General features: G+C 39.8%; 1 protein-coding gene across 4 annotated transcripts in view; it reads left to right on the top strand.

Annotated features, from left to right (window-relative positions):
* The window catches only part of LOC126259245 (C-1-tetrahydrofolate synthase, cytoplasmic), a 170769-nt gene that overhangs the window by 99064 nt on the left and 44957 nt on the right, over window positions 1-26748 (top strand). For all 4 annotated transcript variants that reach the window (XM_049955870.1, XM_049955869.1, XM_049955872.1 and 1 more), the window contains exons 6-15: window positions 5275-5416; window positions 15596-15707; window positions 15840-16065; window positions 16170-16343; window positions 16432-16568; window positions 20635-20849; window positions 22943-23060; window positions 23217-23434; window positions 23798-24008; window positions 24088-24236. In XM_049955870.1, coding sequence (XP_049811827.1) covers window positions 5275-5416; window positions 15596-15707; window positions 15840-16065; window positions 16170-16343; window positions 16432-16568; window positions 20635-20849; window positions 22943-23060; window positions 23217-23434; window positions 23798-24008; window positions 24088-24236 — 1702 coding nt within the window. The remainder of the gene's footprint in view (window positions 1-5274; window positions 5417-15595; window positions 15708-15839; window positions 16066-16169; window positions 16344-16431; window positions 16569-20634; window positions 20850-22942; window positions 23061-23216; window positions 23435-23797; window positions 24009-24087; window positions 24237-26748) is intronic.

Below are 26748 nucleotides of genomic sequence, written 5' to 3' on the forward strand. Positions count from 1 at the left end.
AAATGTCTTTGATGCTGGAGTCGTCTTTGACTGTAGTCACTCGGCAGTGAACTCTTGGTGTGTGTTGACGGTAGAACAATGTGCAGGTCGCCATCATAAATAATTTGCTAGTGAACAGGAAAAAATGAATTATGTTACTATTTTTTTATGTAAACTTTAAGAAGAAACCACATTTGAAGAAATGGTATTTGAAGCGCCAAAAATGCAAACGCATTGAACCAGGTCATTTCTGCAGCCGACAAAACTGCATTGTGGAATCATACTTCCACTAGACAACTGAAGCCAAGACAGATATCATCTTGTAACCATTTCACAGAAAAGGTACTGTCACGAAATATGCCAAATGTAAGTAAATAAAAATAGTGAGCATATTTCAAAATGCATTGTTGTCACAGTAGATTGCACTGAAGAATAAAAGTTTCTCTGACCATGTGCTGTCTTTGTAGTCCGCAGATGATGATTATGCAGATTGATGATGCCAGTTCTGGTAAAAGTTCCTTCATTGGTAAATAGGACTGATGACAGAAATCCCACAATTATGATGGTCTAGTGCAAAACCATCAACAAAATCATTCCCATAGAGCAAAATCTGCTGCCGATAATCCTTGGTCCCATTGCAGGTGATTGTGATAGTAGCAGTTGTCATGCAGGACACACATAATTGTTCTTTGGCTTACACTATGTTGGTGGGCCAGTTGCCTGGAGCTTGAATTAGGGTTCATTTCAATGTTCTGTAGGACCCAATTCTCCATATCTGGTTTATGCACAACTTGCCACCTCCTTGCATGTTCATCTGTCTGAAAGGACTTATGATCAAACAAACGTCCAAAAAAGGTTTGAAATGTTGTGTGATGTATTGGTGTCTGTGAGGGTGCTTGTCTTGGTGTAGCCGTGCAACCTCTTGACCGTTTCCATTTGTTTGGCCTTACACAAATACCATCTCAGCTTGTTCCTGACTTGAATACTGGACCATTCAGCTGCTTACAGTATGCTGTGTCAATCACAGAGCCTACAACACAGAAGGAAAACATGTCACATGGTCAGAGGAACTTCGATTTGTCAGCGCCAGCTACCGTGGCAACGACACATTTCTGGACACAGGTGTTCATAGCACTATTTTTCTTCCATTTCCAGTCAGGAATCCATCCTGCAGTTTGTTGGTTTTATTAATGTTCACCCCGTATATACATACTCTGCAAACCACTTTGAGGTATGTGGCAGAGAGTACTTCTCACTGTAACAGTTCTTCTCATTACAGCTTAATGTGGAGTGTGGAAAGAATGACTACTTAAATGTCTCTGTGTGTGCTGTAATTAGTCTAATCTTGTCTTCCCAGTTCTTTTGGAAATGATAAATAGGAGGGTGTAGTTCATTCCTTGTTTTGTCACTTAATACTTGTTCCTGAAACGTTACAAGTTGACTTTTATGTGTTTGTTGGCACCCACCTGTACTCAAGTGACTATCAGTTCAAGTTTTTAATATTTCTGTGACACACTCTCATGTGTCAGACAAAACTGTGACCATTCATGATGCCCATCTTTGTATATGTTCAGTATCACCTGTTAGTCATATTTTGTATGGCCCCTACACATGACCAATATCATCGGATGGATTGCACAAGTATCATCAGCAGCCTCTTTTGTAAACTGAATGCATTTCCCCAGTAGTCTGTCAATGAAATGAAGTATGCCATGACCTTTATCTATGACTGACCATATGTGATCATTCCATTTCCTATCCCTATAAACTGATACACCCAGGCATTCTTACGAATTCAGTGAGTCCAGTTATGAGTCAGTGATGACATAATCATAGTCTTTTCTGAAGTGCATGATTTTATACATTTCTGTACATTCAAAGCAAGTTGCCAATCTTTTCATCTCTTTGAAGCCTTACCAAAATTTGAATGGGTATTTGTATAGATTTTTTTCGTATAGTTCTTTGTTATAGATAACATCTGCAATGAGTTTGAGGTTACTATTACTATTGTCAGCCAGGTCACTAACAGTAAAGATCCCAACGCACCTCCCTGAGACATGCTTTCTACATCTGTCAGTGACTCTCCATCCAAGATAATATACTGCATCCTCCGTGCCAAGAAATCCCTAATCCCGTCACAAAAATTTATTTCATAGAACAAATGGTCATACAATCATTAATAAACATTGGTGTGGTACTGAGTCAAATGCTTTTCAGAAGTCAAGAAATACTGCAGGCACCCGATTGACTTGGTCTGTGGCTTTAAAGAAGTTGTCTGAGAAAAGTGGGAGTTGTGTTTCAGATGTCTGATGTTTTTGGAATTAATACTGATTGGTATGGAGGAGAGAATGGCATTTGGCATTCCTCATTATGTTTGAGCTCTTCTACACTTCAAATTTGATATGCCAACCTTTTTTACTTATTTATTTATTTTTTCCATTGCTGACATCATACCAACATATGTAACTCCGTGTTTTTCGTCATAAGTAGCCGCTTTCTTCTGGTTAATGAATTGTTCACTTTCCAAAATCAGATTATTAATTTTTGACTGCCTACTGTAACTTCCATTTCGTTTTGTAGTTACCTTGACCTAGGATGCTAAGTAACTGTCACTTTACCATCACCCAAGTGTTTATCATTCTGTCCCATTAAATTTATTTTTTCACAGTTATCGTCTTTTCTTTATGAACTTAATAGTCTGTATTCAGTAGGTTCAGTTTCTACTGGTTCACTTCTAATTTTTGTCTGATAAATTAAGCTATTTTGTCCATAAAAGTACTGTTTTACAGTTTACATCCTGCATTTTCCACTGTTTGACTGTTTTACAGTTTGTAATAATTCAGTTTCATTGTTACTAATATAGTAGCAAAGGCTGTTACCTTTACTCTTAAATTATTTACGTTCTGCCACAGCTGTTCATACTATTTTGTTGACATACAGATGTTTCTGTATAAATCCTTAAGTGGGTATTTTTTGTGTGCTTTCCCCTGCTTCAGTAGGTAATTTCTCCTAGCACTGGTCAGGGCAGCCACGTCACCTGCCTTGCTGACTCATAAAAATGTCTTGTTGTTGATTTTAGTTTACAGACCAAAACTAAAGTAGTTCAGGATTGAATAGAATGCATTAAAGTGAACAATGAAATTTTATTGTCATACAATTACGAGTCATTCTCCGTGTGAAATATTTTAAAACGTGGTGCTTAAAGAGAAGAATGGTGCTTAAAGAGAACAATGAAATTTTATTTTCTTATAATTACAAGTTATTCTCTGTGTGAAATATTTTAAAACTTAGTACTGCACATGAGGACCTTCACATTCTGTACACCAGTAAAATATCTCTTCTAGTACATACTCCACACTTATTGGTCTTTTCTTTGTTGCGGTTGACAAAAATTATGGAAAATGTGAGCCGCTTTTGGGGTTTGAGTTGGACATCCAATTCATGCCCCAAGTACTGGAGACGACACAGCCAACTGTTCCCAGAGACTAATTATGAATTTCTGTTTTTTTTTTTTTTAATTTCTCTATTTTATTTTATTTTACTTTTTTGTTGCCTTGCTTTTGTTCAGAATACATACATTGGAGCATGCAGTGTTCAGAAAGTGACAAAAAAATATTATGATAATACTTTTTCAGTCTGTTCCTGGCCATTTGGTAGTTTTGCAGCTGTGGATCCATCCTATCAATGCCCATCTGATTCTTGTTGTAATCCATGACAACCCTTGGATTTTGCATATCGCCATTCTTCAAATTTACTTCTTGAAATGTGAATGGCCATTATGATGTTGCTCTTGTCCTTCCATTTCAACATTTTCTTGTTTCTGTACAATGTTACAGATTCACTCTTCTTCATTTTGCCATTTTTCGTGAAATCAGGAAAGTCCTTTCTGTTTTGCCACACTATGCCAAAATGGTGGTGTTCTTACTCGTTAGTTCATCAGCTAGATCTGAACTAGTGTACCAGATGCCAGGGTAAAACCATAACCCATTCTGAGCCACTCATGAGCAACCTCCAAAAAATTATAGAAATGTTTCCATTGGGATAATAACAGCCTTAATATGTGTCTTTACCACCATACACAATGAAGTCCCATTTATATCCAGAGCAGCTGTGATGCAATTCATACAATCTGAAACTAAATCTGCTACACTGTGAAGGATTAAATTGCATCCATCCGGGTTGTCCTTTTTAGAGCAATGGAGATTCATCAACAGTAATGCCCCTTTGTGGCATATAAAGAGATCTGAATTTGCTTCTCAAATGTTTCATTATCCACTAAACTTTGAACAGCTTTCTGCTCACAGCTGCTAAGGGATCATGTGATATATTGTCTGCAAAGCCGAGAGATTTTAATAAAAGTTCGAAATTTTTCTTTCATAAGTTTCCTAAAGAATGGTGTGTCAAGTGACTGCTCTGTGAAAAGTAAAGTTTGTGTTCTGGCTTGTGCAAAATTCCCTGAAGAATGAATATTCCATACAATATCTTCATTTCATCACCCGTTGTCTTTCAGCAGTGAAACCTAGGTCTTGTTCCTAAACTGAGACGAGAAGCTATTTACTGATGTGTGTGTGTGTAAGTTTATTTGGTCAGCTACTGTTTTGCACAAAGAGTCCTCTACGAAAAGCTGAAAATAATTCCTCATATCATTCTGTATAAGGGGAACATTTATACCACTTTCATTGGTAAACAAAATATGCTGTTTAGGTGAACTGAGTTGCCCAAAAGCATTTTATGGCATCTGTTGCAATGCTGCATCGTCATGAGATGATTCTGAATCCGTGCCACTTTCATTTTCTTCACTGATGTCTTGCCAACTATCAGAGTTGTCATTCAAATTATCATCGCTTTCAAAAAGCAGCTGTTTTAGTTCTGAATCTGACAAATAGCTCCTTTTTGCTCCTGTGAAAGGTTACCATCAAGTAAACAAAATGCTAACAGCACAAAAAGTGCTGCTTTTGACTGTCATTCGACGCATAAAGCACACTCGTGAGATGAATATTATAAGTGACTGAGAGTACATATATTTAGTGTTGAGAGTTACAATGTAGTGGAGGAAACAGTAAAAGATAGTATTATAACACTTGCCAGTCTGAAGCTCATGTCCACGGAGTTCTGTGGATGGGTGTTGGGTGTTGAACCCCTTGAGAATGACCAAACCATGGATGGATCTATCTATTGTTCATAGTTAAAGGGTTGGAATATTTTTTGTTTGGAGTTGTATTTAATTATTGTCTTCTATAACTTTACAAACAGAGACAAATTCATTACATTTGCTACAACTGTGTTTCTTTTTAGGAGTGGTGTTACCATTGCTGGAAGCAATGCTGTGGTGTTGGGTAGGAGTAAAATTGTAGGTACCCCAGTGTCGGAGTTACTAAAATGGCACCATGCAACAGTAACAGTGTGTCATTCAAAAACAAAAAGTCTTGATAAGCTGGTGAGTGTGTAGTGGTCACTGCCATTATTCAGTTAGTTTCATAATTTCTTAAAAATTTAGTTCTGTTGCATGTCTAAAGATTTTTGAAAGAAAAAAGAAAACTTCATATATTTGTAGTAATCATATTAATTTCTATTTAAGTAGTGAGGTCATTGTACAAAATATACCACATTCTCTGTGAAAAAACGTAATTGCAATAATGAGCCTGAACATCTGTTCAAACATCCCATGCAAGTCCAGTGAGAGATACAATGTGTGTGGATCATTTAGCTAGAATTGTAGTTAGTTTGGGCATTAGATATGTTTAATATGTCTAAGCATATGTGTTCTATCTATATTTTGAAGCTAAGCTCACATGAGTCAACAATTATTACCCAATATATGGAGTAAATAGTACAGGCTGGTGAGTCACTTGAAAGGACTTATACTCACTCCACTTTAGCACTGCATTACCTGTTTTTTAGGAACCTGTGAAACTACATACAAAAACAAAAGCTATAGTTTTCCTTTGGGTTTTCAAGACTATTGTCACACAGTTTTTATTTCTTTAATTTGGAATTCTGCGTTCCAGACTTCACTATCATGTAAAGCATTTCATAGTTTTATTATCATTATTATTATTATTATTATTATTATTATTATTATTATTATTGGTAGATTTTGAATTACGCAGAAGTCAGCTGTTGAACTACTAATGAGAATCTGTTGTAGACTGGGTTAGAAGCTCTTCCAGCTGTGACTTCAGTTTCCCAATACACAGACAATAATATGAGGCCTGCAGTTGTTGCTTTATCCTCTCTCCTGATAACTGCACATTGTATGATTAGGAAAACTGTTGCAGGCAATAATTCAGATGTCAGGTTTGATTGATACATTGTAATAATTTCAGGCTCATGTGAGCTTAGCTTCAAAAGGTCTGCAGAATATCAGCAGATATGTTTTGCCTCTCACTATTATATAGAAACATAGAGATACTGTAAAAAGTCTCTTCTCTCTGCCACTCTAAGGTGTTAGTGGTAACATTCATAATGTCTGAAAACTACAAACTGTAAGTATGTTAATTTAAAATATCTTAAGTATTGAAATTGATTCCACCGATGTGTGAGCAGTAGACTTCAGAAATCAGAAAGGTTGGTAGGCTCTAGAGCCCTGAGACAGTGGCGATGTTTGGTGAGTGGTGCTTGTGTTAAAGTGGGCATGTTTACCACTGCAGGAGGAGCACTTTGTCCAAAAACTTTGATATTTTATCAGTCTTTTTCATTGTAACTGTCTGCGACTCAATGCCCCCTCTATATGGTGGATAGGAGTCTATCCTTTTCATATTATTGTTATTCCATTGTTTAAGGAAATAAGAGTCAGTCTGAATAGCTGGATGTCAAAGATAAATACATTTTTGCAGATTGTTGTAATGAAAGCTGTTTGGTTTGCATGAGGTAGATGTTTGTTGAACATTACATTGCTCTCTTTAACATATTTTTTAATCTTAAAGGAAGTTTAACCCTTGACTCATGAAATGACCTCCTGTAATGTAGGAGGTGGGGTTTCTGGAACCTCTATGTTTAAACTCAGATAAGGCACAAATCTTTGGGAGTTTTTAATTTATGTTATATAACATTTAATCTTACAATTATGTAATTGTTGTTTAAATACTTCTTGTTGATTTTATTGCACTAAATAGAGCTTGCAGTATTTTACAACACAAAATCACATACTTTTGTGTGTTTTTTTTAAATAATACACATAAAAGTACTGTTAGAAACCTGAACTTTACATTCTGAAAAGTTGTTTTATCTCTATATCAAATAAATTTGCGCTTTAAAGTAAATTCCAGGGTTTAAATTGGCACTTAAAAATTGTCCCCTGTAGGTAATGCAAAATAGACATTCATTGCTGAGATCTACATTTTTCTACATCACCAATCAGAACACGTTGCTTTTAACTAACACTTTAAGTATTTTATATCTAAAAACAAAGATGATGTGACTTACCAAATGAAAGCGCTGGCAGGTCGATAGACATACAAACAAACACAAACATACACACAAAATTCAAGCTTTCGCAACAAACTGTTGCCTCATCAGGAAAGAGGGAAGGAGAGGGAAAGACGAAAGGATGTGGGTTTTAAGGGAGAGGGTAAGGAGTCATTCCAATCCCGGGAGCAGAAAGACTTACCTTAAATATGTCTGCTTGTGTCTGTATATGTGTGGATGGATATGTGTGTGTGTGCGCGAGTGTATACCCGTCCTTTTTTCCCCCTAAGGTAAGTCTTTCCGCTCCCGGGATTGGAATGACTCCTTACCCTCTCCCTTAAAACCCACATCCTTTCGTCTTTCCCTCTCCTTCCCTCTTTCCTGATGAGGCAACAGTTTTTTGCGAAAGCTTGAATTTTGTGTGTACGTTTGTGTTTGTTTGTGTGTCTATCGATCTGCCAGCGCTTTCGTTTGGTAAGTCACATCATCTTTGTTTTTAGATATATTTTTCCCACGTGGAATGTTTCTCTCTATTATATTAATAACTTTAAGTATTTTGTATTTTATTGGGGAAACAGGAAGATTCCTGTCATTGTCCTGAAGTTATTCCTCCAAATGAACTTCCACAAGCAAAACCGTGATCACTGCCTATTGTAAAATACCTCTTGATCTCATATATCACTGAAATATTTCTGCAGCCATTGACTAACAATTCCATCAGACTTAGGATAGTTAAAACTGACATATTCCTATGAACACATTTTGTGTTATACTGAAGAAAACAGGTACGGAATACACTGGACACCCTCAGGGGTGTCAGCATTTAGTTGCTGGGTACGGGCTTGGCGACCCCGTGGTCCCTGAGCTAGGGACTGGGAGGCGCCACCAGTCCTCAATACCGTAAGCTCTGAGCGTGCTTCAACGACCACCGTAATGCGCGATGGTGGAATGTTGTACGGTACAGAGCCCGGGGATCTTGGCTTAACTGCCTGGGTCGCGAGGATGGTATAAACCTGTATAAAAAGAACCTCAATCTCAAGGCGTGCTGCGTGCCGAGGAGGTGCATGGCTGTTGAAGTAGAACAGTTGCTAGCAGGTGACCTCTGGGGAACCTGCCACCCCCTGGTTGTATTAGGCTTACCCAGGCAAGCAGGGCTCTGTCTGGGTGGACATTCCTTTCCCTAGCTGCTCGTGGGACCACCATGAAAAGAAATATGAATAGTGTGCAAGCACGAGTCTCTAAGAAAGGAAAGTTCAATGCTTTACAGTATGACCCCCGAATATTCCCTTCCCTGCCCACACCAGGGGAGGAACGGCGGTCTAAATTACCTGGTGAGACGTATTCTCCTTGATTTCTGGTTTGCAGCCAAACAGATGGGGACTCATTTCTGACCACAAAGCCTCAGTTTTTTGTGGAAAACTTAGAGGACAAGTTTGGAGAAGTTGAGGGCATGTCTAAAATGAGGTCTGGATCAGTCCTCATACAGACAGCATTCCCAGCACAGTCACAGGCATTGCTTGCTTGTGACAAGCTCGGTGATGTTGCAGTCTCCCTTACGCCTCATAAGAGCCTCAATATGGTTCAGGGCCTTGTTTTTCATCGTGACGTGTTGTTGCAGTCTGACGACGAGCTCCATGCAAATTTGGAATGCTGCGGTGTCCACTTTGTACGACGTGTCTTCAGGGGACCTAAAGATAGTAGGGTCGCCACCGGCACCTTCATCTTGGCTTTCGAGGGAGACACCCTGCCCGAGAAGGTCAGGGTGATGATATATCGATGTGATGTTAAGCCTTACGTCCCTCCTCCCATGCGCTGCTTTAAGTGCTGGAGGTTTGGACATATGTCATCGAGATGTGACGCCAACCCTACCTGTCGGGATTGTGAACGTGCCTCACACCCCAACGTACCGTGTTCGCCGCCCCCTGTTTGTGTAACTTCGGACAGAAACATTCAACTTGCTTGTCAGTCTGCATGGTTTACCAAAAAGAATGGAGTATAAGACCTTGGACAGGCTCACTTACATAGAAGCTAAACGCAAGTATGACCGACTTCACCCTGTGCGCATTTAATCGACGTTTGCTGCAGCAACTTCGATGTCGCCATCCCTGGTGATGAGCCCCCAAGCTCAGCCACTTTTTGTGGGCCCTCCAGCCTGGCCGTCTATTCCTGCCCCCCAGGTAGTTGGGTGAACACCCTCTTCCGTTGCTCTCCTTTTATCAACTTCGGAAGTAACAACCCCTCCTCCTTTGGGGACTTCAGTCCCCACCTCTAAGCCGGAGAAGTGCCCGCCTCCTCCGGCGCCCCTCCCGCGAAATGGATCGCTTGGTGCCCTCCCTTCCATGGTTACTGCCCCTCCAGTTGTCAGCCAGTGGCTGAAAAAGCCACCACCTGAGGGCCGTAGGGCTTCTAGGTCTTCTTCGGGTCATGAGGCTGTGTCGGAAAAGCCCACTCAGCCTGATAAACCGAGGGACAAATGGGACCCTACCAAAAAGAAGAAAAAGCTAAAGGAGAAGGACATAGAGACAGAAAAGGAGTTCACCACTGCACCTGAAGATGATGTGGAGCATCTAGTGTCCACTCAGGCGCCCCCCCCCCCCCCCCCCCCCCATGTTCTTTCATGTCTTCACAGTCAGATACCATTATCCTTCAATGGAATTGCCGTGGTTTTTTCCACCACCTTCTGGAAACAGCTTTTGTGCCACTTCCCTGCCACTTGTCTGGCCCTACAGGAAACCTGGTTTCCTGTTTGGCGGCCCCCCTGCCTCTGTGGCTACTGGGGGTTACTAAAAGAACCGCGTATAATACGACAGGGTGTCTGGCGGTGTCTGTGTTTATGTTCTTGCCACTGTTGCTAGTGCCCCAGTGCCACTTCACACGGCTCTCGAGGCTGTGGCTTGTTAGAATCCGGGCAGGAATGGAGCTTACCATCTGTTCCCTCTACCTTCCCCCGGATGAGGTTGTCCCTCTTGATGACCTAGCTGCCTTGTTTGCCCAGCTCCCCCCGCCATTCCTCCTTTTGGGGGACTTTAATGCCCACCACCCTTTATGGGGTGGGGCCCAGATCTCGGGCCAGGGTAGGAACGTTGAGGCTCTCTTGGCACAGCAGGACATTTACCTCCTTAACACTGGTCCTCCCACATATTTTAGCTTGACTTATGGCACATACTCGGCCATTGACCTCTCTCTTAGTAGCCCAGGTCTTCTTCCATACCTCAGTTAGAGGGTCCACGACGACCTCTGTGGCAGCGACTACTTTCCTATCCTGGTTTCTCTTCTTCAATCTCAACCCCCTGACCAGCTGCCACAATGGTCTCTTCGTGGAGCTGATTGGGCAGCCTACACTTCAGCTACTATGGCCATTGCCCCGCTTCCTGGTGACATTGATTTGGCAGTGGACGAGGTCAGTATGGCCATTGTTTCTGCTGACGAGGCAACTGTCCCCTGCTCTTCAAGTACTCTAAGGCGTAAGTAAGTCCCTTGGTGGACACCAGAGATTGCAGAAGGTATCCAGGACTGCCGGCAAGCCCTACGACGACACCGGCATCATCCTTCCCTAGAGAATCTGGTTGCCTTTAAACGGCTGCGGACCCGGGCTCGGCGGTTAATCTGGCGGAGCAAACAGGACTGCTGGGAACGATATGTTGCCACCATAGGTTCTCGCACCTCCCCATCTCAGATGTGGTCACGGGTTTGGCGCGTTTTCGGCTTTCACCCTCATGCGTCTGTCCCTTGCCTTTTTCTTCGCGGTACACTTTGTACTGACCCAATCGCCATCACCGAACATCTGGCAGAGTACTTCACTCACATTTCCCTGACAGCAGGCTATAGCACAGAATTATGCTCCATTAAAGAGCAGGCTAAGCATACGCAGTTGTTTCGCAGGCATCGTTGGGAATGATACAATGCCCCATTTAGTGAATGGGAGTTTCAAAGTGCCCTTACAGTTTGCCCCGATACCTCTCCAGGTCCAGACCGAATTCACAACCACTTTCTTCACCATCTCTCAGTGCACTGTCAGGGTGAATTACTCGCCCTCTTTAACCACATCTGGACGGAGGGCATTTTCCCAACTCGTTGGCAGGATAGCGTTACCATCCCAGTGCTGAAACCTGGTGCAGATCTGCTGATGGTTGATAGCTATCACCCTATCAGCCTTACCAACATTATGTGCAAACTCCTGGAATGGATGGTGAGTCGGCGGCTCATGTGGCTCCTCAAAGCTCGGGGCCTCCTAGCCCAACAACAGGGGGGCTTCTGTCAGGGCCGCTCAACGATCGAAAATTTAGTCTCGCTAGAGTCGGCTATTCATACAGCTTTTACCTGGTGAGAACATCTAGTTGCTGTTTTCTTTGATCTTCGGAAGGCATACGATACCACCTGGCGCCTTCATATCCTTGCTACACTGCACAAATGGGGCTTACGGGGTCCACTTCCGATTTTTCTACGGAATTTTCTCTCCAATCGCTCCTTTCAGGTTAGAGTTGGCACTTATTTTAGCTCTGCTCATACTCAGGAGAATGGTGTCCTGCAGGGCTTGGTTCTCAGTGTTCCCCTCTTTTTGGTGGCGATTAATGGCCTTGCGGCTGTGGTGGGCTCATCGGTCTGTTCCCCTCTATATGCCGATGACTTTTGTCTTTATTACAGTTCCCCAAGCATCAGTGTTGCTGAACGGCAGCTGCAGGGAGCTAGCCGTAAGGCACATTTTTGGGCATCTAACCATGGTTTTCAGTTCTCAGCCTCCAAGACCCGAGTGATGCATTTCTGTCGTTGTTGAACAGTCCACCTCCATCTAGAGCTCTACGTTGCCAATGAACTCCTTCGTATTGAGGAGACGCATCGCTTTCTTGGCATGCTGTTTGATGCTCAGCTTACTTGGACACCTCATCTTCGCAAGCTTAAACAACGGTGCTGGCGGCACCTCAACATCCTTCGCTCCCTCAGCCACACCATTTGGGGGGCTGCACGAACATCCCTCCTACAGCTCTATAAGGCCTTAGTCCAGTCCCATCTCGACTACGGGAATGTGGGTGTACGACTCAGCAGCACCTTCAATGTTCCAGATCCTCGACCCGATTTTCCATTGTGGCGTCAGACTGGCGACAGGTGCCTTCCGCACCAGTCCGGTGACCAGCCTTCTTGTAGAAGCTGGAATCCCTCCCCTACGATTCTGCCAACAACAGTTGCTTGCGTCATACATCGCCCGCATCCATGCCTCGCCCGACCACCCAAACCGCAGGCTTCTTTTTCCATCTTCTCCACTCCCCTCCCCACGACGGCAGCCTAGGTCGGGTCTCCCGATCGTGGTCTGCGTTCGTTTCCTTCTCTTGTCACTCGAGTCCTTTCTCCTTCCTCCATCCTTCCGGCCCTCTTCTTCTACCCCTCCTTGGTCCCTCCCTCTCTTGCGGCTTTGCCTGGATTTGTCCTGTGACCCCAAGTCCTCCGTTCCACCTGCCAGTCTTCGTCTTCCTGGCTCTTCTTGCCTCGTTTCGCGATGCAGATGTAGTCTACATCAATGGTTCTGTGGTCGAAGGACGCACTGGCTTTGCTTTCATCTATGGCGACTATGTTGAGCAGCTTTCCCTGCCTTGTGGGAGCAGTGTTTTCACTGCGGAGCTGGTTGCTCTTTATCGTGCACTCGCTCACCTTTCCTCCTGCCCTGGGGAGTCTTTTGTCATATGCAGTGACTCCCTGAGTGGATTGCAAGCACTCGACCAGTGTTTTTCTCGGGACCCTTTGGTGCGCGGTATTCAAGATACTGTTTTTGCTCTCACCGAGTGTGGTCGTTCAGCGACGTTTGTGTGGACCCCAGGCCACATCGGCATTCCAGGAAACGAACGTGTCGATCGATTGGCCAAGCAGGCCACCACTTCGCCACCCCTGGAGCTTCGTCTCATGGAAAGAGACCTCCGGTCAACCCTACATCGCAAGGTCCGCGATGTCTTGAACATGCCAAATAAGCTCCGCATGGTAAAGTCGTCCATGGCCGTATGGAACTCATCCTTGAGGAGCACGCGTAGGGACTCAGTTGTTCTCTGCTGTCTCCGAATTGGACATACACGGTTAACCCACAGCTATCTCCTTCACCGTGAGAACCCGCCCAAGTGTCGCTGTGATGCAGGGCTGACAGTGGTCCATCTTCTGATGGACTGCCCCCTTTTAGCCCCCTTGGTGCAGTCCTTTAATTTACCAGCTGCACTTCCTTTAATCCTAGGTGACGATGCCTCTATAGCTAACTCAGTTTTACGTTTTATCCGTGCAACTGGGTTTTATCACTCACTCTAGTGTGGGCGCTCTCGCCTGATTTCTCAGGCTACACCCACTCCAGTGACCTTTAATTGTGACGTGGATACCAAAATAGTGTCTTTTCTGGTAACAAATTGTGTTGGCTATCAACGCTTTCCAGCTGGAGGTTCTTCATTTGTAGTTGAGTGGTTGACCTTTTACCTGATCCACCAACCACTGTAGGCTGTTTTGCTCTAGTCAACTATTTGCTCTGCTCCTTTTAAGTGTCCTCTATTTTGTGTTATTGTGGTGTTCATTTTAGCTCTGTACCCCATGGTGTTCCCTCCCTCTGGGTGCAGAGGTTACGCTTTTACTGTATAGGCCTTTTACATGTATGTCTGTTTGGAACAGGGGACTGATGACCTCGATGTTTAGCCCCCATCAAACCCCAAAACCAACCAACTAACCAATACACCAGACGAGGTCTAGAGGAGACCCCATCACATGTCAACAACAAACAAAGAATGCAACCAACAGCAAAACACTGCAGGGCAATTTAAGGAGACTGGAGGGGGGGGGGGGGGGGCAGGGGTGCTGTATACAAATATTACATACGCCAAAACATACGTTTACTTTCAATGAGAAGGTTGCTTGATTTTTATTGCTGTAAATCTGTGCTCAAACTGTTATTCTTTGTTTGTACCTCTTTGCCACCATCACCTTTCGCAAACTGGTACATCTTTTTCTGCTGTAGGTTCGTTCAGGAAATCAACTGCCTTTTATTCTGGCTTGTCAGTAAATTATTTTCCCACAAAATTCTCATATTTCTGTCATGTGTGGCTGCGATATTTAGTTGCAAATGGTATGTTTATGTTCACACGATTATATTGATTCACTGTATACGACAGGGGAGACAACTACAAAACATGAGTAACACATTTGTAAACCATGGACTTTCTTTTTGCAGCTGCCTTTAATCATAATTATAAGAACATTAGATTAATTTATTATAAGGGGACTTCAAAAAGTAAGTTACACATTATTGTGGTAGGCCAAATAACCTTTATTGAATGCTGCACCACTCTTCAGAGTGACACAGATCCATGGCATTGTTTTTCAACATAATCACCAGGTCTTTGTAATCAATAGTCAAAATGTTCTCTACCGAGCGAGGTGGCGCAGTGGTTAGACACTGGACTCGCATTCGGGAGGACAACGGTTCAATCCCGTCTCCAGCCATCCTGATTTAGGTTTTCCGTGATTTCCCTAAATCGTTTCAGGCAAATGCCGGGATGGTTCCTTTCAAAGGGCACGGCCGATTTCCTTGCCCATCCTTCCCTAACCCGAGCTAGCGCTCCGTCTCTAATGACCTCGTTGTCGACGGGACGTTAAACAACACTAACCTAACCTAACCAAAATGTTCTACCAATCGTTCAGTTCCTCAACAACTGAAATTTTTTCCTTGGTCACTAAATGATTCGAGAACTGCTTTGTAAATGTCCTCATTGTTGGAAAATCTCTTTTCCTTCACACGTTTTTTTCAGGTTGCCATAAAGATTGTCTGGCCTTTGTCATTTGTGGTCAATGTCTATGGCCTTCCTTCCTGATCAACGTCATTCATGTCTGTCCTGGCTTGGTAAAACTGTTGGCACCGTTTCACTGCATGTATACATGACATTGCATTTGGCCCATATACCACCGGAATTTCATGGTGAATCTATGTGCAATTTAGATGTTTTGCGCACAAGAATTGCAATGTCACACATATTTCAACTTTGGAGTATATTTCCAGTTTCTGCATCACTTCACTTGCACACTGTGATGCCCTAGTTATCCATACTACAGGAAACCCAGAACGTGTATTCTCTTCGGACACAGCACCATTCTTATCATGCAATGGTCTTATCTGCGGATGACATGTGTAACTTGCTTTCTGAGATCCCTACATATCTGTATTGAGAATTATTCCCAGACTCTCTAATTTCAGACTGCCAATGCTGATATTCTAGTGGTAGCTATTGGTAGAGCTGAAATGGTGAAAGGAAGTTGGATTAAACGAGGAGCTGTTGTCATTGATTGTGGTATAAATGCAATTCCAGGTAAGTGAATACTCTGAGTGGAACAGCCTAGTCTACATTTTTTAAATGCTGAAATGATATATGCCTAAAATAGAAGTAGCATTAATATTGTTATATTTATGTTATCCTAATAACTGGACTCTTATGATTCAGATCCCACAAAGAAAAACAATCAGAGACTTGTTGGTGATGTAGCTTTTGAGGAAGCTAAGCTAGTGGCTTCATACATAACTCCAGTTCCTGGAGGTGTCGGGCCAATGACTGTTGCAATGCTAATGAAAAACACTGTCCTTTCTGCACAGAAAGCTGCCAACAAAATTCTAAATGTCCAATGGAATCTAAGTATTTTGCCTCTTACATTAAAGAAACCTGTCCCAAGGTAAGTTAAACAAATTGTAGTGTGGCATATTATACATTATGCTTTTCACTGAGTCAGTTATTTTTACAATATTATTGATCTTGTATTCTGTATTCTTGTGAAAGTGACATAGAGGTTGCAAGATCCCAGGAGCCAAAAGATATTAGCGACCTAGCAAGAGAAATAGGTCTGCACCCATCAGAAGTGGAGCAGTATGGCCACAAAAAGGCAAAAATAACACTAGATGTTTTAAAACGTCTGCAGCATCAGAAAGATGGGAAATACATTGTGGTTGCTGGGTAACTACAGATTATTTTTAGACAAGTCATATTGTGACAAACATTTTAACAAAGCATTTTGAGATTTGCTGTTTCACTCTATTTCCAGTATCACTCCAACTCCTCTTGGGGAAGGAAAGAGTACGACGACAATAGGTCTTGTCCAAGCTCTTTCTGGCCATAAAAAGAAAAATGCTTTTGCCTGTGTACGGCAGCCATCACAGGGACCAACATTTGGAATTAAAGGTTTGAAAAAAATTGTCATGTTCATTGGTCTTGTAGCTTTGTGTAATTTTTAATAATTGTGGATAAGTCATAGGTAGTAACACAACTTTGAGCAAAGTTGTGATGAGATGTGAAATGAAATGAGGGGTTGAGCAACTTGGAGCTAAGAAACTGGTAGAGTTTGTTCATTGTGAGATACCAGAAAGTTGCAATTCATGGTGGGAGGAAATTACTTACAAAATATGTTTTACCTGTGCTGCATTATTATTAGGTTCTATCAAAAGATATAAGTTCCACAGAAGAAATTAGGATCGTTCAGTGCACTAGTGAGCAATTGAATCAGACACACATACTTTGTAGTTTGTCTCGCCCCCTTCACTCTCATAATGTGTCATGTCAGGGGAGACAGAAAATGTTTTGGTGCGATTTTGTTTCATAACCATTAAAACTACCACCCACAGCTCAAAGAAATTGGTTGCAGTTAGATTTTAGGTGCACAAATCTCACTGGATGGTTTCTCAAGGATGTTCAATATGATTGAGGCCAGGTGACGTGGCCATACAAGCACCCTCATATCTGTAGTTTGTTTCTAAAACCATGCTGATGCATTTTGGGGATGAATTGGGGGTGTATTTATCAGAAGACACAGGTCACCTGCAGGATGTCAGAGGTGAACGATCTTGCCTTGAATGGTTCTCTGCTGCAAGGATGCTGTCACCTCAAGTGAGTTCCAACATACACATTAACATCTGCATGTAACATGACTCATCAGTCTAGTTGACCTGTTTCTTCTTTAGCACTACAAATACTTTCACTTTTTTTATTTATATCTTTGAAAAGGGGTGAGTGAATTTTAAAATTTGGGAGCTCTTTTCCTGCCGCAATCGATGCTCTACAACGTTCATGCATAACACTTTTCATTTGGACTAGCTATTTTTGAGTTAGGGGTGTTGGCACAGGAACATAACTCACTTTTCCACCAAATTAGTGTAATAATTTTCTTGAAGCTACAGTCTACAGCTATCAAGTACTTGAAATAATACATTGCAAATGATCAGTTGTACCAACACAACTTGATTTGTCTACTGGTTAACTGGCTTTGTATTGATATGTAAGTGTAAATCACTGATGTTCAGCTTTTCCTCCAGTGATGATGGTTTTATGGACCAAAACTGGTAGAGAAACAAAGTTGTGTTACTCATAGTATTGCTGGTGGCTTGTAACACATTACTTCGAATTGGTAAAAATTCCCAATCTTTGACAATCGTTTGTGACTAAATGGCTGAGCTGATTCTAACTCTTTTAAGAGGTCATTCTATGCAAAATTTTATGCCCTTTCATTCTGGTATTTTTGAAATTTTTTGTAAGAAGAATTGTTTTCAACTTTTACATGAAAAACAGAAAAAATCCAAAAACTTTGTGGTTTTTTGGCCCAAAAAAGTTTAGCACAAGCCAGAAATCATCATATACTCATTTAAATCTTATTTGGGATGCCTAACATTGATTAAAATTACTTCCAGCTTTTGCATATTTATTGGCAAGCAAAAGACTACTATAAGAAACCATCTAATTCATATTCATCCATTTATTCATATGCAGGCTATTTCTAAAACAAATAAGATCATTGAAACACAAACATTCTGCTTTGCATGTAGTTACCTTTGTGGGTTCAATTGTGCAGTTCGCACTCTTTTGACGTTGATGACTCCTACATTGTTCTGCACTTTTCACCTCATGAATTGTTTCAGAATATTTGGAGTGTTCTAACATCTTACTAATGATGATCTAACAAGAGTGTACTACTACAGCTACTAATCTAGTAGTAAAACAATGTCTGAAAATGAAAGGTAATTAAGTGGGACAATATGTATTATTGTCCAACAAACACATAGCAAATTATTGTTTTATCTTGTAGAATGTGATGTGATTGCCAAACAGTAGACACATGAGGGTGTAAAAGCTATTAAATTTAACTTTTAAATTTTATGTTTTAAGTTTCAACCATTCAATATAAAACAAATATTAGTTGACTTTTGTGGGATCTTGAAAAATGATATGTCGAGTTTCCTGAAAATTTTCTATATTCCAGCTTGAAAATTTTCTATATTCAAGCACATTTTACAATGGCAAATATTCAGTTTTGTCATATTTTCATTGAGCCATTGAGTGATACTTTTATTACAAACGAGAATTTAAAAAAAAAAAAAAAAAAAAAAAAAAAAAAAAAAAAAACAATGATCCTCGATTTGAGGTATAAAGTAAACATGGCTGCAGTGTGATGGCTGACATCAATCCCTCATTCCCACAAAGAAGCAGCACCCTCTCCTCAGTGCACACCTCAGTCATTTGTCTTGGAGAATGGGGAACATTTTGAAATTTGAAGATTAAAAATATCTTCTCTCCATTATTATACACTATTCAGTGCAACACAGAGCAACATGCAGCTATAGAGTTACGAATTCTTCAGTCCATTTGGCATGGCTGCTCAATAATATGTCAAACTGGGAGACAAGGACCACCTTGATCAGTCCTAGGTTTCTGAGAGTCAGTTCTATCACGTAATTTGAGGGTTGTTTTGGGAGGTTCAAATCCAGCTATGGGTTACACTTTATCAAATTAACCTTCAAAAATTAGCTCTCAGACCACATTCTGTTTAACTTTGATTATGCCAAACAACATTAGAAAAGTAGATAGCATGAAAATAACACAATAAATTCCTTAACATCATCAGATGAGTAGTTTGGTAAATCAAGCAGTATTATAGATGCCATCAAAGTTGAATAAACTTAAAAAATTATTTTATGTCTCCCCACTTAGAGGATTATTAATCAGTGTTATTTTCGATGGTTCTTCTTATTGATATCTGGAAAAGTTTCCTCAATCAGACAGGTAATTTTACTCTTCTGTTCCAAATTTCCAATGTTCTGTGTGAACCTAACATCATTGTTACATGATTGGAAATATCTGTAGTGAATATTTTCAAGCTTTATTTCTGTACTCACTGGATATACTGGATTTAATAACACATGTAATACCAGACCATTAAATGAAAAAGGTAGTACTATATTCATAGTAATAATATAAAAAGCTCTACTCTACATATGCTAATGAAGTAGGTTTTCCTTTCTTTTGTCAAAAGTAATCTATCTTTCAAAAAATATACTGAGTGAATAATTATGAATGATTTGAGATAAAATGAAATTTGTATATACAGAGTGAGTCAGGAGGAAAGGTACATGCTTTGAGATGTGATAGTATTAGTGATTCTGAACAAAAAACTTCATAGGGACATGTGCCCTATTGTGAATCGTTTCCGAGATAGAACACGTTTAATATCACTTTCGTATGTTTTTCATTAATAACTCAAAAATCGCACACTCCAATGAAAACATGTCTCAGTACACAATTAAACTAAATTAAATTTGCTACAAAAAAAGGTCCTATTTATTTTTTGTGTAGGATTAACAGTTTGCACAGAGAGATTGCAAGAGTGTTGAAAATCTTGTGCAACATGCATACGCTGTAGCTTAGGTACTTTTTGTAGGCCAGTTTGAGATAGTTTTCTGACTTGATAGACCACAACCGTCCTGTATCAAAATGTTCGTCTCAACTTCCTCTATATTACTGTGGTACATTATAAACAATGACAATGAATAATAGAGAAAATAAATAGAAATGTACATTAAAAGTGTTCTATCTCAGAAACTATTCGGAATAAGGCATATGTCCACATCAAGTTTCTTGTTCAGAATCAGTAATGCTATCACCCGTCAAAACACGTACCTTCCCTCCTGACTCACCCTGTATATCTTGTCAAATTTTATTCTTGGAGTGTGACACATTCTCAAACTCAGTGAATGACTCATTTACAAAATGGCAACATTATAAACTTGCCTCCACTTCTATAAATTTCTGTGGGGACCTGTTTTTGTAATGATACTTATTCAGTAATAAGTATTTATTACCATGTACTTACCAATAACTTGTCTATTATAGATAAAAGGCTGCTGTGGAATATGTTTTTATCACACTACTGTGTGGTTTGTGTCATGGAACACACTGACTTAAGTTTTCAAATATTATTCAGGTGGTGCTGCAGGTGGTGGATATTCTCAAGTTATTCCCATGGAAGAATTTAATCTCCATCTGACAGGTGACATTCATGCTGTCACTGCAGCTAATAATCTTTTGGCAGCTCAATTGGATGCAAGAATGTTTCATGAAACAACACAGAAGGATGACTCTTTGTACATTCGGCTGGTTCCACGAGTTAAAGGATCACGTGCATTTTCAGAAATTCAGGTACAATTATAGTAATAAGCATACACATAGAAAAAAGCTTACTTTCTAAGTGTCTGTCTTTTTTTCAGTATCAATTTTTATACAACATACTCTGCAGCTCCTGACACCATTAGCTATATTTACACCATGTTCAGATTTTGTGTGGCAAAATCTACATAAATTCCATACCCATCTTCCAGGGTGACAATTATTGAAGTATATGAATAAAAAATGTAAATTTGTTCCAAGCTACAATGTGCACACACTTTATTCAACATGTAAACGTCACTGCAGATATTTGGATTCAGCTTATGACATGTTTGATATGCATCTTGCATGAACCATACCTTGTCAAAATTATGGTCACTTTGGATAATGAGGATGAAATAATCTTCCAAAATCTTCACGTACCATTCGGTAGTCAGCGTACCATCAAGGAATATCACACCGATTATGCTGTGACTGGACATTGCACACCACACAGTCATCCATTGAGGCTAAAGGGACTTCTCGATCGCAAAATGTGGGTTCTCAGTCCTCCAAATGTGCCAATTTTGCATATTGACAAACCCATCCATCATTGACGATGATGTGTCGCAGATGAATAATGAAATTCTGCATGACTTGCTGAAGTGTTGGAACACCGATGATGTCAGTGACCTTCTGAATGGCTGTTTTCAGCTCAGCAATAGTTTTGGGATTATTGCTGTACACCTTGTCTTTAATATAGTCCCACAAAAGGGAGTCGCATTTGTTCAGATCCAGAGAATATTGTGGCCAATTGAGACCAGCGGCCTCTGGGTAACCCAGAGCCAGAAAGTGGTCCCCAAAGTGTTCCTCCAGGACATCGAACACACTCCTGCTTCAATGTGTAGAGCTCCATCTTGCATGAACCACATCTTGTCAAAATTATGGTCACTTTGGATAATGGGGATGAAATAATATTCCAAAACCTTCACGTACCATTCAGTAGTCAGCATACCATCAAGGAATATCGCACTGATTATTGTGTGACTGGACATTGCACACCACACAGTCATCCATTGAGGCTAAAGAGACTTCTCGATCGCAAAATGTGGGTTCTCAGTCCTCCAAATGTGCCAATTTTGCTTATTGACGAACCCATCCAAATGAAAGTGAGCTTTGTTGCTAAACCATGCATGCATACACATACTAAACCCCCATCATGCCCCACGACCAACCGTGCAGTTTGAACATCCTAATGCAAACTGTTCAGAAGTTATGGAGAGTTTATTTCAGATAGTTCAATAACTGTCACCCTGTATTTAATATGTGGACAGTGCATGGAAAAAAATGTTTTTAGTATGCTTTTATCTAATATCAGATTTCTCTGACTTAGCCATCTTGGTTGTTAAAAGAAAGAAAAAGTAATATTTTTCTTAAGTTTTCATGGAATGTTCACCATTGAAATTGTAATACCAATCCTTCATATGATGTATTGTGTGTCTTATTTCCTGTAGTATGTACCACTGGGTATTGTTGAGCTTTCTCGTAACTCCTTACAACGGTAAATTGCACAATTGTTTGTTATGTTGTTCCTCTATCTCTTCCAGTAGTCCAGCTTGGTAAGTGGCCAGTCAGTATACAAGAACATGTTGAACAACCATTTTGAGTTACTCTTCCTTAGTGTTCTTTTAATGCATCTCACTCTGCATTTAGACTTCTCCACAACTACCTTAGATTTGGTTCCAAGTAAAATCACTCAGGCTGGGTCTTCCTAGGTATTTAATATTTGTTACCAATTCAATTAACTGCTCAGCAGTTACACCATATTGGGTCTTTCTGTGTATTTACAGATATTGTATTATACAGAGTTATTCAGCTAAGCTGTTCACCTCAAATATTTCTGCAATCATTTAGGAATAGTAGTTCTATTTTCACACAGATTAACTGTAAAAAATTCCTCACCAAGTGACATATAATCTTTTGCTGCAGCTATATTCATTATGAGATATTGTAGTAATTTCCGCTGGCAGTATCGTAGATCTCAAAAGAGATGAAAAACCAACAGAGTGCTACTGTAACTGTAATTAATATTTACTATTAGTAGGAAAAAATATAAATTAATTAATATGCTGATTCATTTATTGCAGCTGAGAAGGCTGCAGAGACTGGGAATTTCAAAGACTGACCCCGACTCCTTAACACCTGAAGAAATAAGGAAATTTGTTCGGCTGGATATAGATCCTGAGACAGTAACGTGGACTAGAGGTTTGTAATATTTTTGCGAAATACATGTTGCTTAAGATAATGTATATAATGGTGATATATTTGTTGCTGTTAATATTGCTTTCAAGATTGGTTTGAAATTATGAGAAGATATTTCACCAATTCCATTATTTATAATTTGTTTTTATTGTGTTCCAGTTATTGACACAAATGACAGATTCCTGAGAAAAATTACAGTAGGGCAAGCACCAACAGAAAAGGGGCACACTCGGCAAACCGGTTTCTGCATATCTGTAGCGAGTGAAATAATGGCTATACTTGCTCTTGCCACTGATTTGGAGGATATGAAGCAAAGAATAAGTAGAATTGTTGTTGGTCTTGACAAACAAGGCAATCCTGTGACTGCTGATGATCTGGTATTGAAATTTTTTTGTGTGTTTCAGTACCCAGTTTTGTAACTTACATTTATAATTAGTCTTGTGGAATTATGCTGAGAAAAATTGATTATTTGCTGCTTGCAAACTGCATTTAAAGACTAAAAAAAGGTTACTTTCTAGGTTTTTAGTCTATTTATGGGATTTACTTTTGATCATTATTTTAATAACTGGTGCAGCAAATAGTAATATTGGATGTTTTCACTGTAAGAATTTGAAGATGATAGCTTAGACAGTAGTTGTAATAAACTGACTGTGTACATCATTGTAATACAAGTACAAATAAAATATATCTCTAATAATCAATCCATGTAATTTATAGTTGTCTGATGTATATAATTGTAGGGGGCAACTGGTGCGATGACAATTCTTATGAAAGATGCCATACATCCAACACTCATGCAGACACTCGAAGGAACACCTGTATTAGTGCATGCTGGCCCATTTGCTAATATTGCACATGGCTGTTCATCAGTAGTAGCTGATAAAATAGCTCTCAAGCTTGTAGGTCCTAATGGCTATGTTGTTACTGAAGCAGGCTTTGGGTCAGATATTGGTAAGGGCAGAACAAAAATATTGTTTTTATGAAATACCGTAATTTGTTGTCATATTAATGTGTCAACTGAATACTTCAGGTATGGAAAAATTCTTCAACATAAAATGCAGATCGTCCAGAGATGTTCCTAATGCAGCTGTGCTAGTCACATCAGTAAGAGCTCTCAAGATGCACGGAGGAGGACCGACTGTAACTCCTGGAATACCACTTGACAAAGTTTATGTTGAGGTAAGTACTATGGCAGTAATTACCTTCTTACCTATGACCTTAGATATTGACATTCTGCACTTGTTTGGAGAAAATAAAAATGATAAAAGTCCAAAAAATTATAAGTATGCAGCTTGCGTGCTAATGATTTACTACTGGTCAAAATTCAGTTTATGACAAGTCACATCCTGTTTTTACAACCACTTAAAAAAGAGGAGGTCAGTGTGAATAGTATTTAGCTCAAATGAATCCCCATTCATACCATAGTTTGGTAACAGACAGAGTTCATGTATGATTAAAAACCCTGTAATAATTTAATGGAACATTGGACATGTGAGCCAGTTGATGCACCCACCCTTCCTTCTTTTGATTATAAATATTGAATCAAGTAAGTAAAAAGTATAATACTGTAAATTACTAGACCCTCCCAGGAATGAATAATACATTTGGCACAAATAATATTGATGCATTGGATGTTGCAATTAAAATCTGTAGTGATTTTTGGCTAGAAAGAATTTTAGATATCAAATTTTAAAATGTTTCCATATGAAGTCAATCACTGTTATAGAATCAGTCAACTGAATTATATTATATAATATTATATGTGATATATATTTATATGGAGACATAAATTATAATTTTGAATGCCTCTCAAAAGACTGACAAGACTGAAATATATCTAATAAACCCATGAAACCTTTAATGTGTGTACCATATACATAAATTGTAGTACACAGGTAAAATTTAGTTTCTTTTCTTTAATCGATAGTGTATTTATACCAGTTTCGTTTCATTTTATCATACAAATTATATTATGTTGAAGAATTTTATTTATGTACGTACAACATTTGTACAGAAATGGATTGTGATGGAATGCCCTTGTGTGTTAAAAAATCTGCAGTAGAGACTCAGGAGGGCAGATCTTGCTGAAATAGCAGTAACTAACTAAATAAAGAAAAATATGGAGAGCTTTGATTGCAAGTGATTTCAAAAGCCTTGTTGGGAAATATTGTAGAGCCTTATTATACATTTTTTTAGTGAATTGCTCTTCAGAATAGGATTTATTATTCATTTTAGTTTCTATGCTACAAGTAAATCCATACTTCTCAGTTGTAGGTCTCATGGACAGTAAATCACTTTGTTGTTGTTGGCTGGATTTTTCGGTCCTCTTGTTTTACATCTCTGTGTATAAATATATATTTCCTTCAAAAAAGGTATTGGAACAGATGATGTTCATTTTCATTTGATAAAGTTTGTTGGACAGAGAGAGAGAGAGAGAGAGAGAGAGAGAGAGAGAGAGAGAGAGAGAGAGAGCGCAATTAGCCCGTCCATCCAAATACCTCCTTTAATAATGATGACCTGGAAATGTAGCATCTATTGTTGGAAAGATTCACATCTATTTTTGGCGAAATTCAAACTTATTTTTTGTTTTGTTTTGGAAATGATTTAAGCATACAAATTTAAAAGATTGTGAAGTTAGGTGCCTGAAGGTGAAGCCTCCAAGCTTCAAAACTGACTATCAAAAAAATGTGGTAATTGGGGAGCTTTTTAGCTTGTTTTCTTTTGCATATTTTTGATCTTTGCTTTTTATCATCTTCTGTCTTTATTTGATCTTTCAACAAATGATTTTTTTGTATTTAGAAGTAGCATCTTTTTTCTGCTGGTGAAGGAGAGTGCTTCTCTGATTTAAGATGTTTGTTGATGTATTTTTCTTTTTGCACACAATTATTTGATTACAAAATATACAGAATATCGATTTCAACTTTTGTGGGCATTCATAGCCATGTGGCACATATTTGGCAACACTACAGATAGAATTGAGAAGGTACTTCATGGATAAGTAAATCAAAAAAAGAAGCAAGAAAAAGCTCTTTCTTCACACATTAGGCAAAAACTTTTGTTTGGTCAAAATTTGTTGATAGGTTTTACCCATCTCCCTCTCACAGGGCAGCCAGCATGCACATGTGTTCTACATTTCAGTGAGAGTAGAACTGATACATGGTCACAGGCTTCACTAATCCCTTCATGTGTTGTGAGGGTCATAACTGAACTCAAAGACGGTTAAGTCTCTTCACTCATTTCAAATGAAGAAAGGGAAACAATTAGCAATGAACTACACAAAGCATTTGGTAATGGTTACTGTGCAGCAATTGGTGGCTGACATTGGCTGTGTTGGAAATGAGGTAGTTCAGGACGTGTACTTATATTTGATGCAACCACAGTTCAGAAACACCTGTCACCATCATGTCTTGAACTACTTAACTTTATCTAGCGGACAAAGACATGCATTTCTTTGTTCTAAGGTACTGTGTGTGTATTGTGCATATTGAACTGGGGACCTAGAAATGATGGAGACGCTTCATCCTGCCTTAGTCCTCAGTGGTTCACAACCCCACAACAGGCTATAGCAGTCCACCCACCCCACTGCTGCCCCACACCAAACCCAGAGTTATTGTGCGGTTCGGCCCCCAGTGGACACCCCCGCCCCACCTCCTCCCCTGGGAACGTCTCATACCAGATAAGTGCAATCCCA

This window comes from Schistocerca nitens, chromosome 5 (assembly GCF_023898315.1).
Source record: "Schistocerca nitens isolate TAMUIC-IGC-003100 chromosome 5, iqSchNite1.1, whole genome shotgun sequence".
Lineage (NCBI taxonomy): Eukaryota > Metazoa > Arthropoda > Insecta > Orthoptera > Acrididae > Schistocerca > Schistocerca nitens.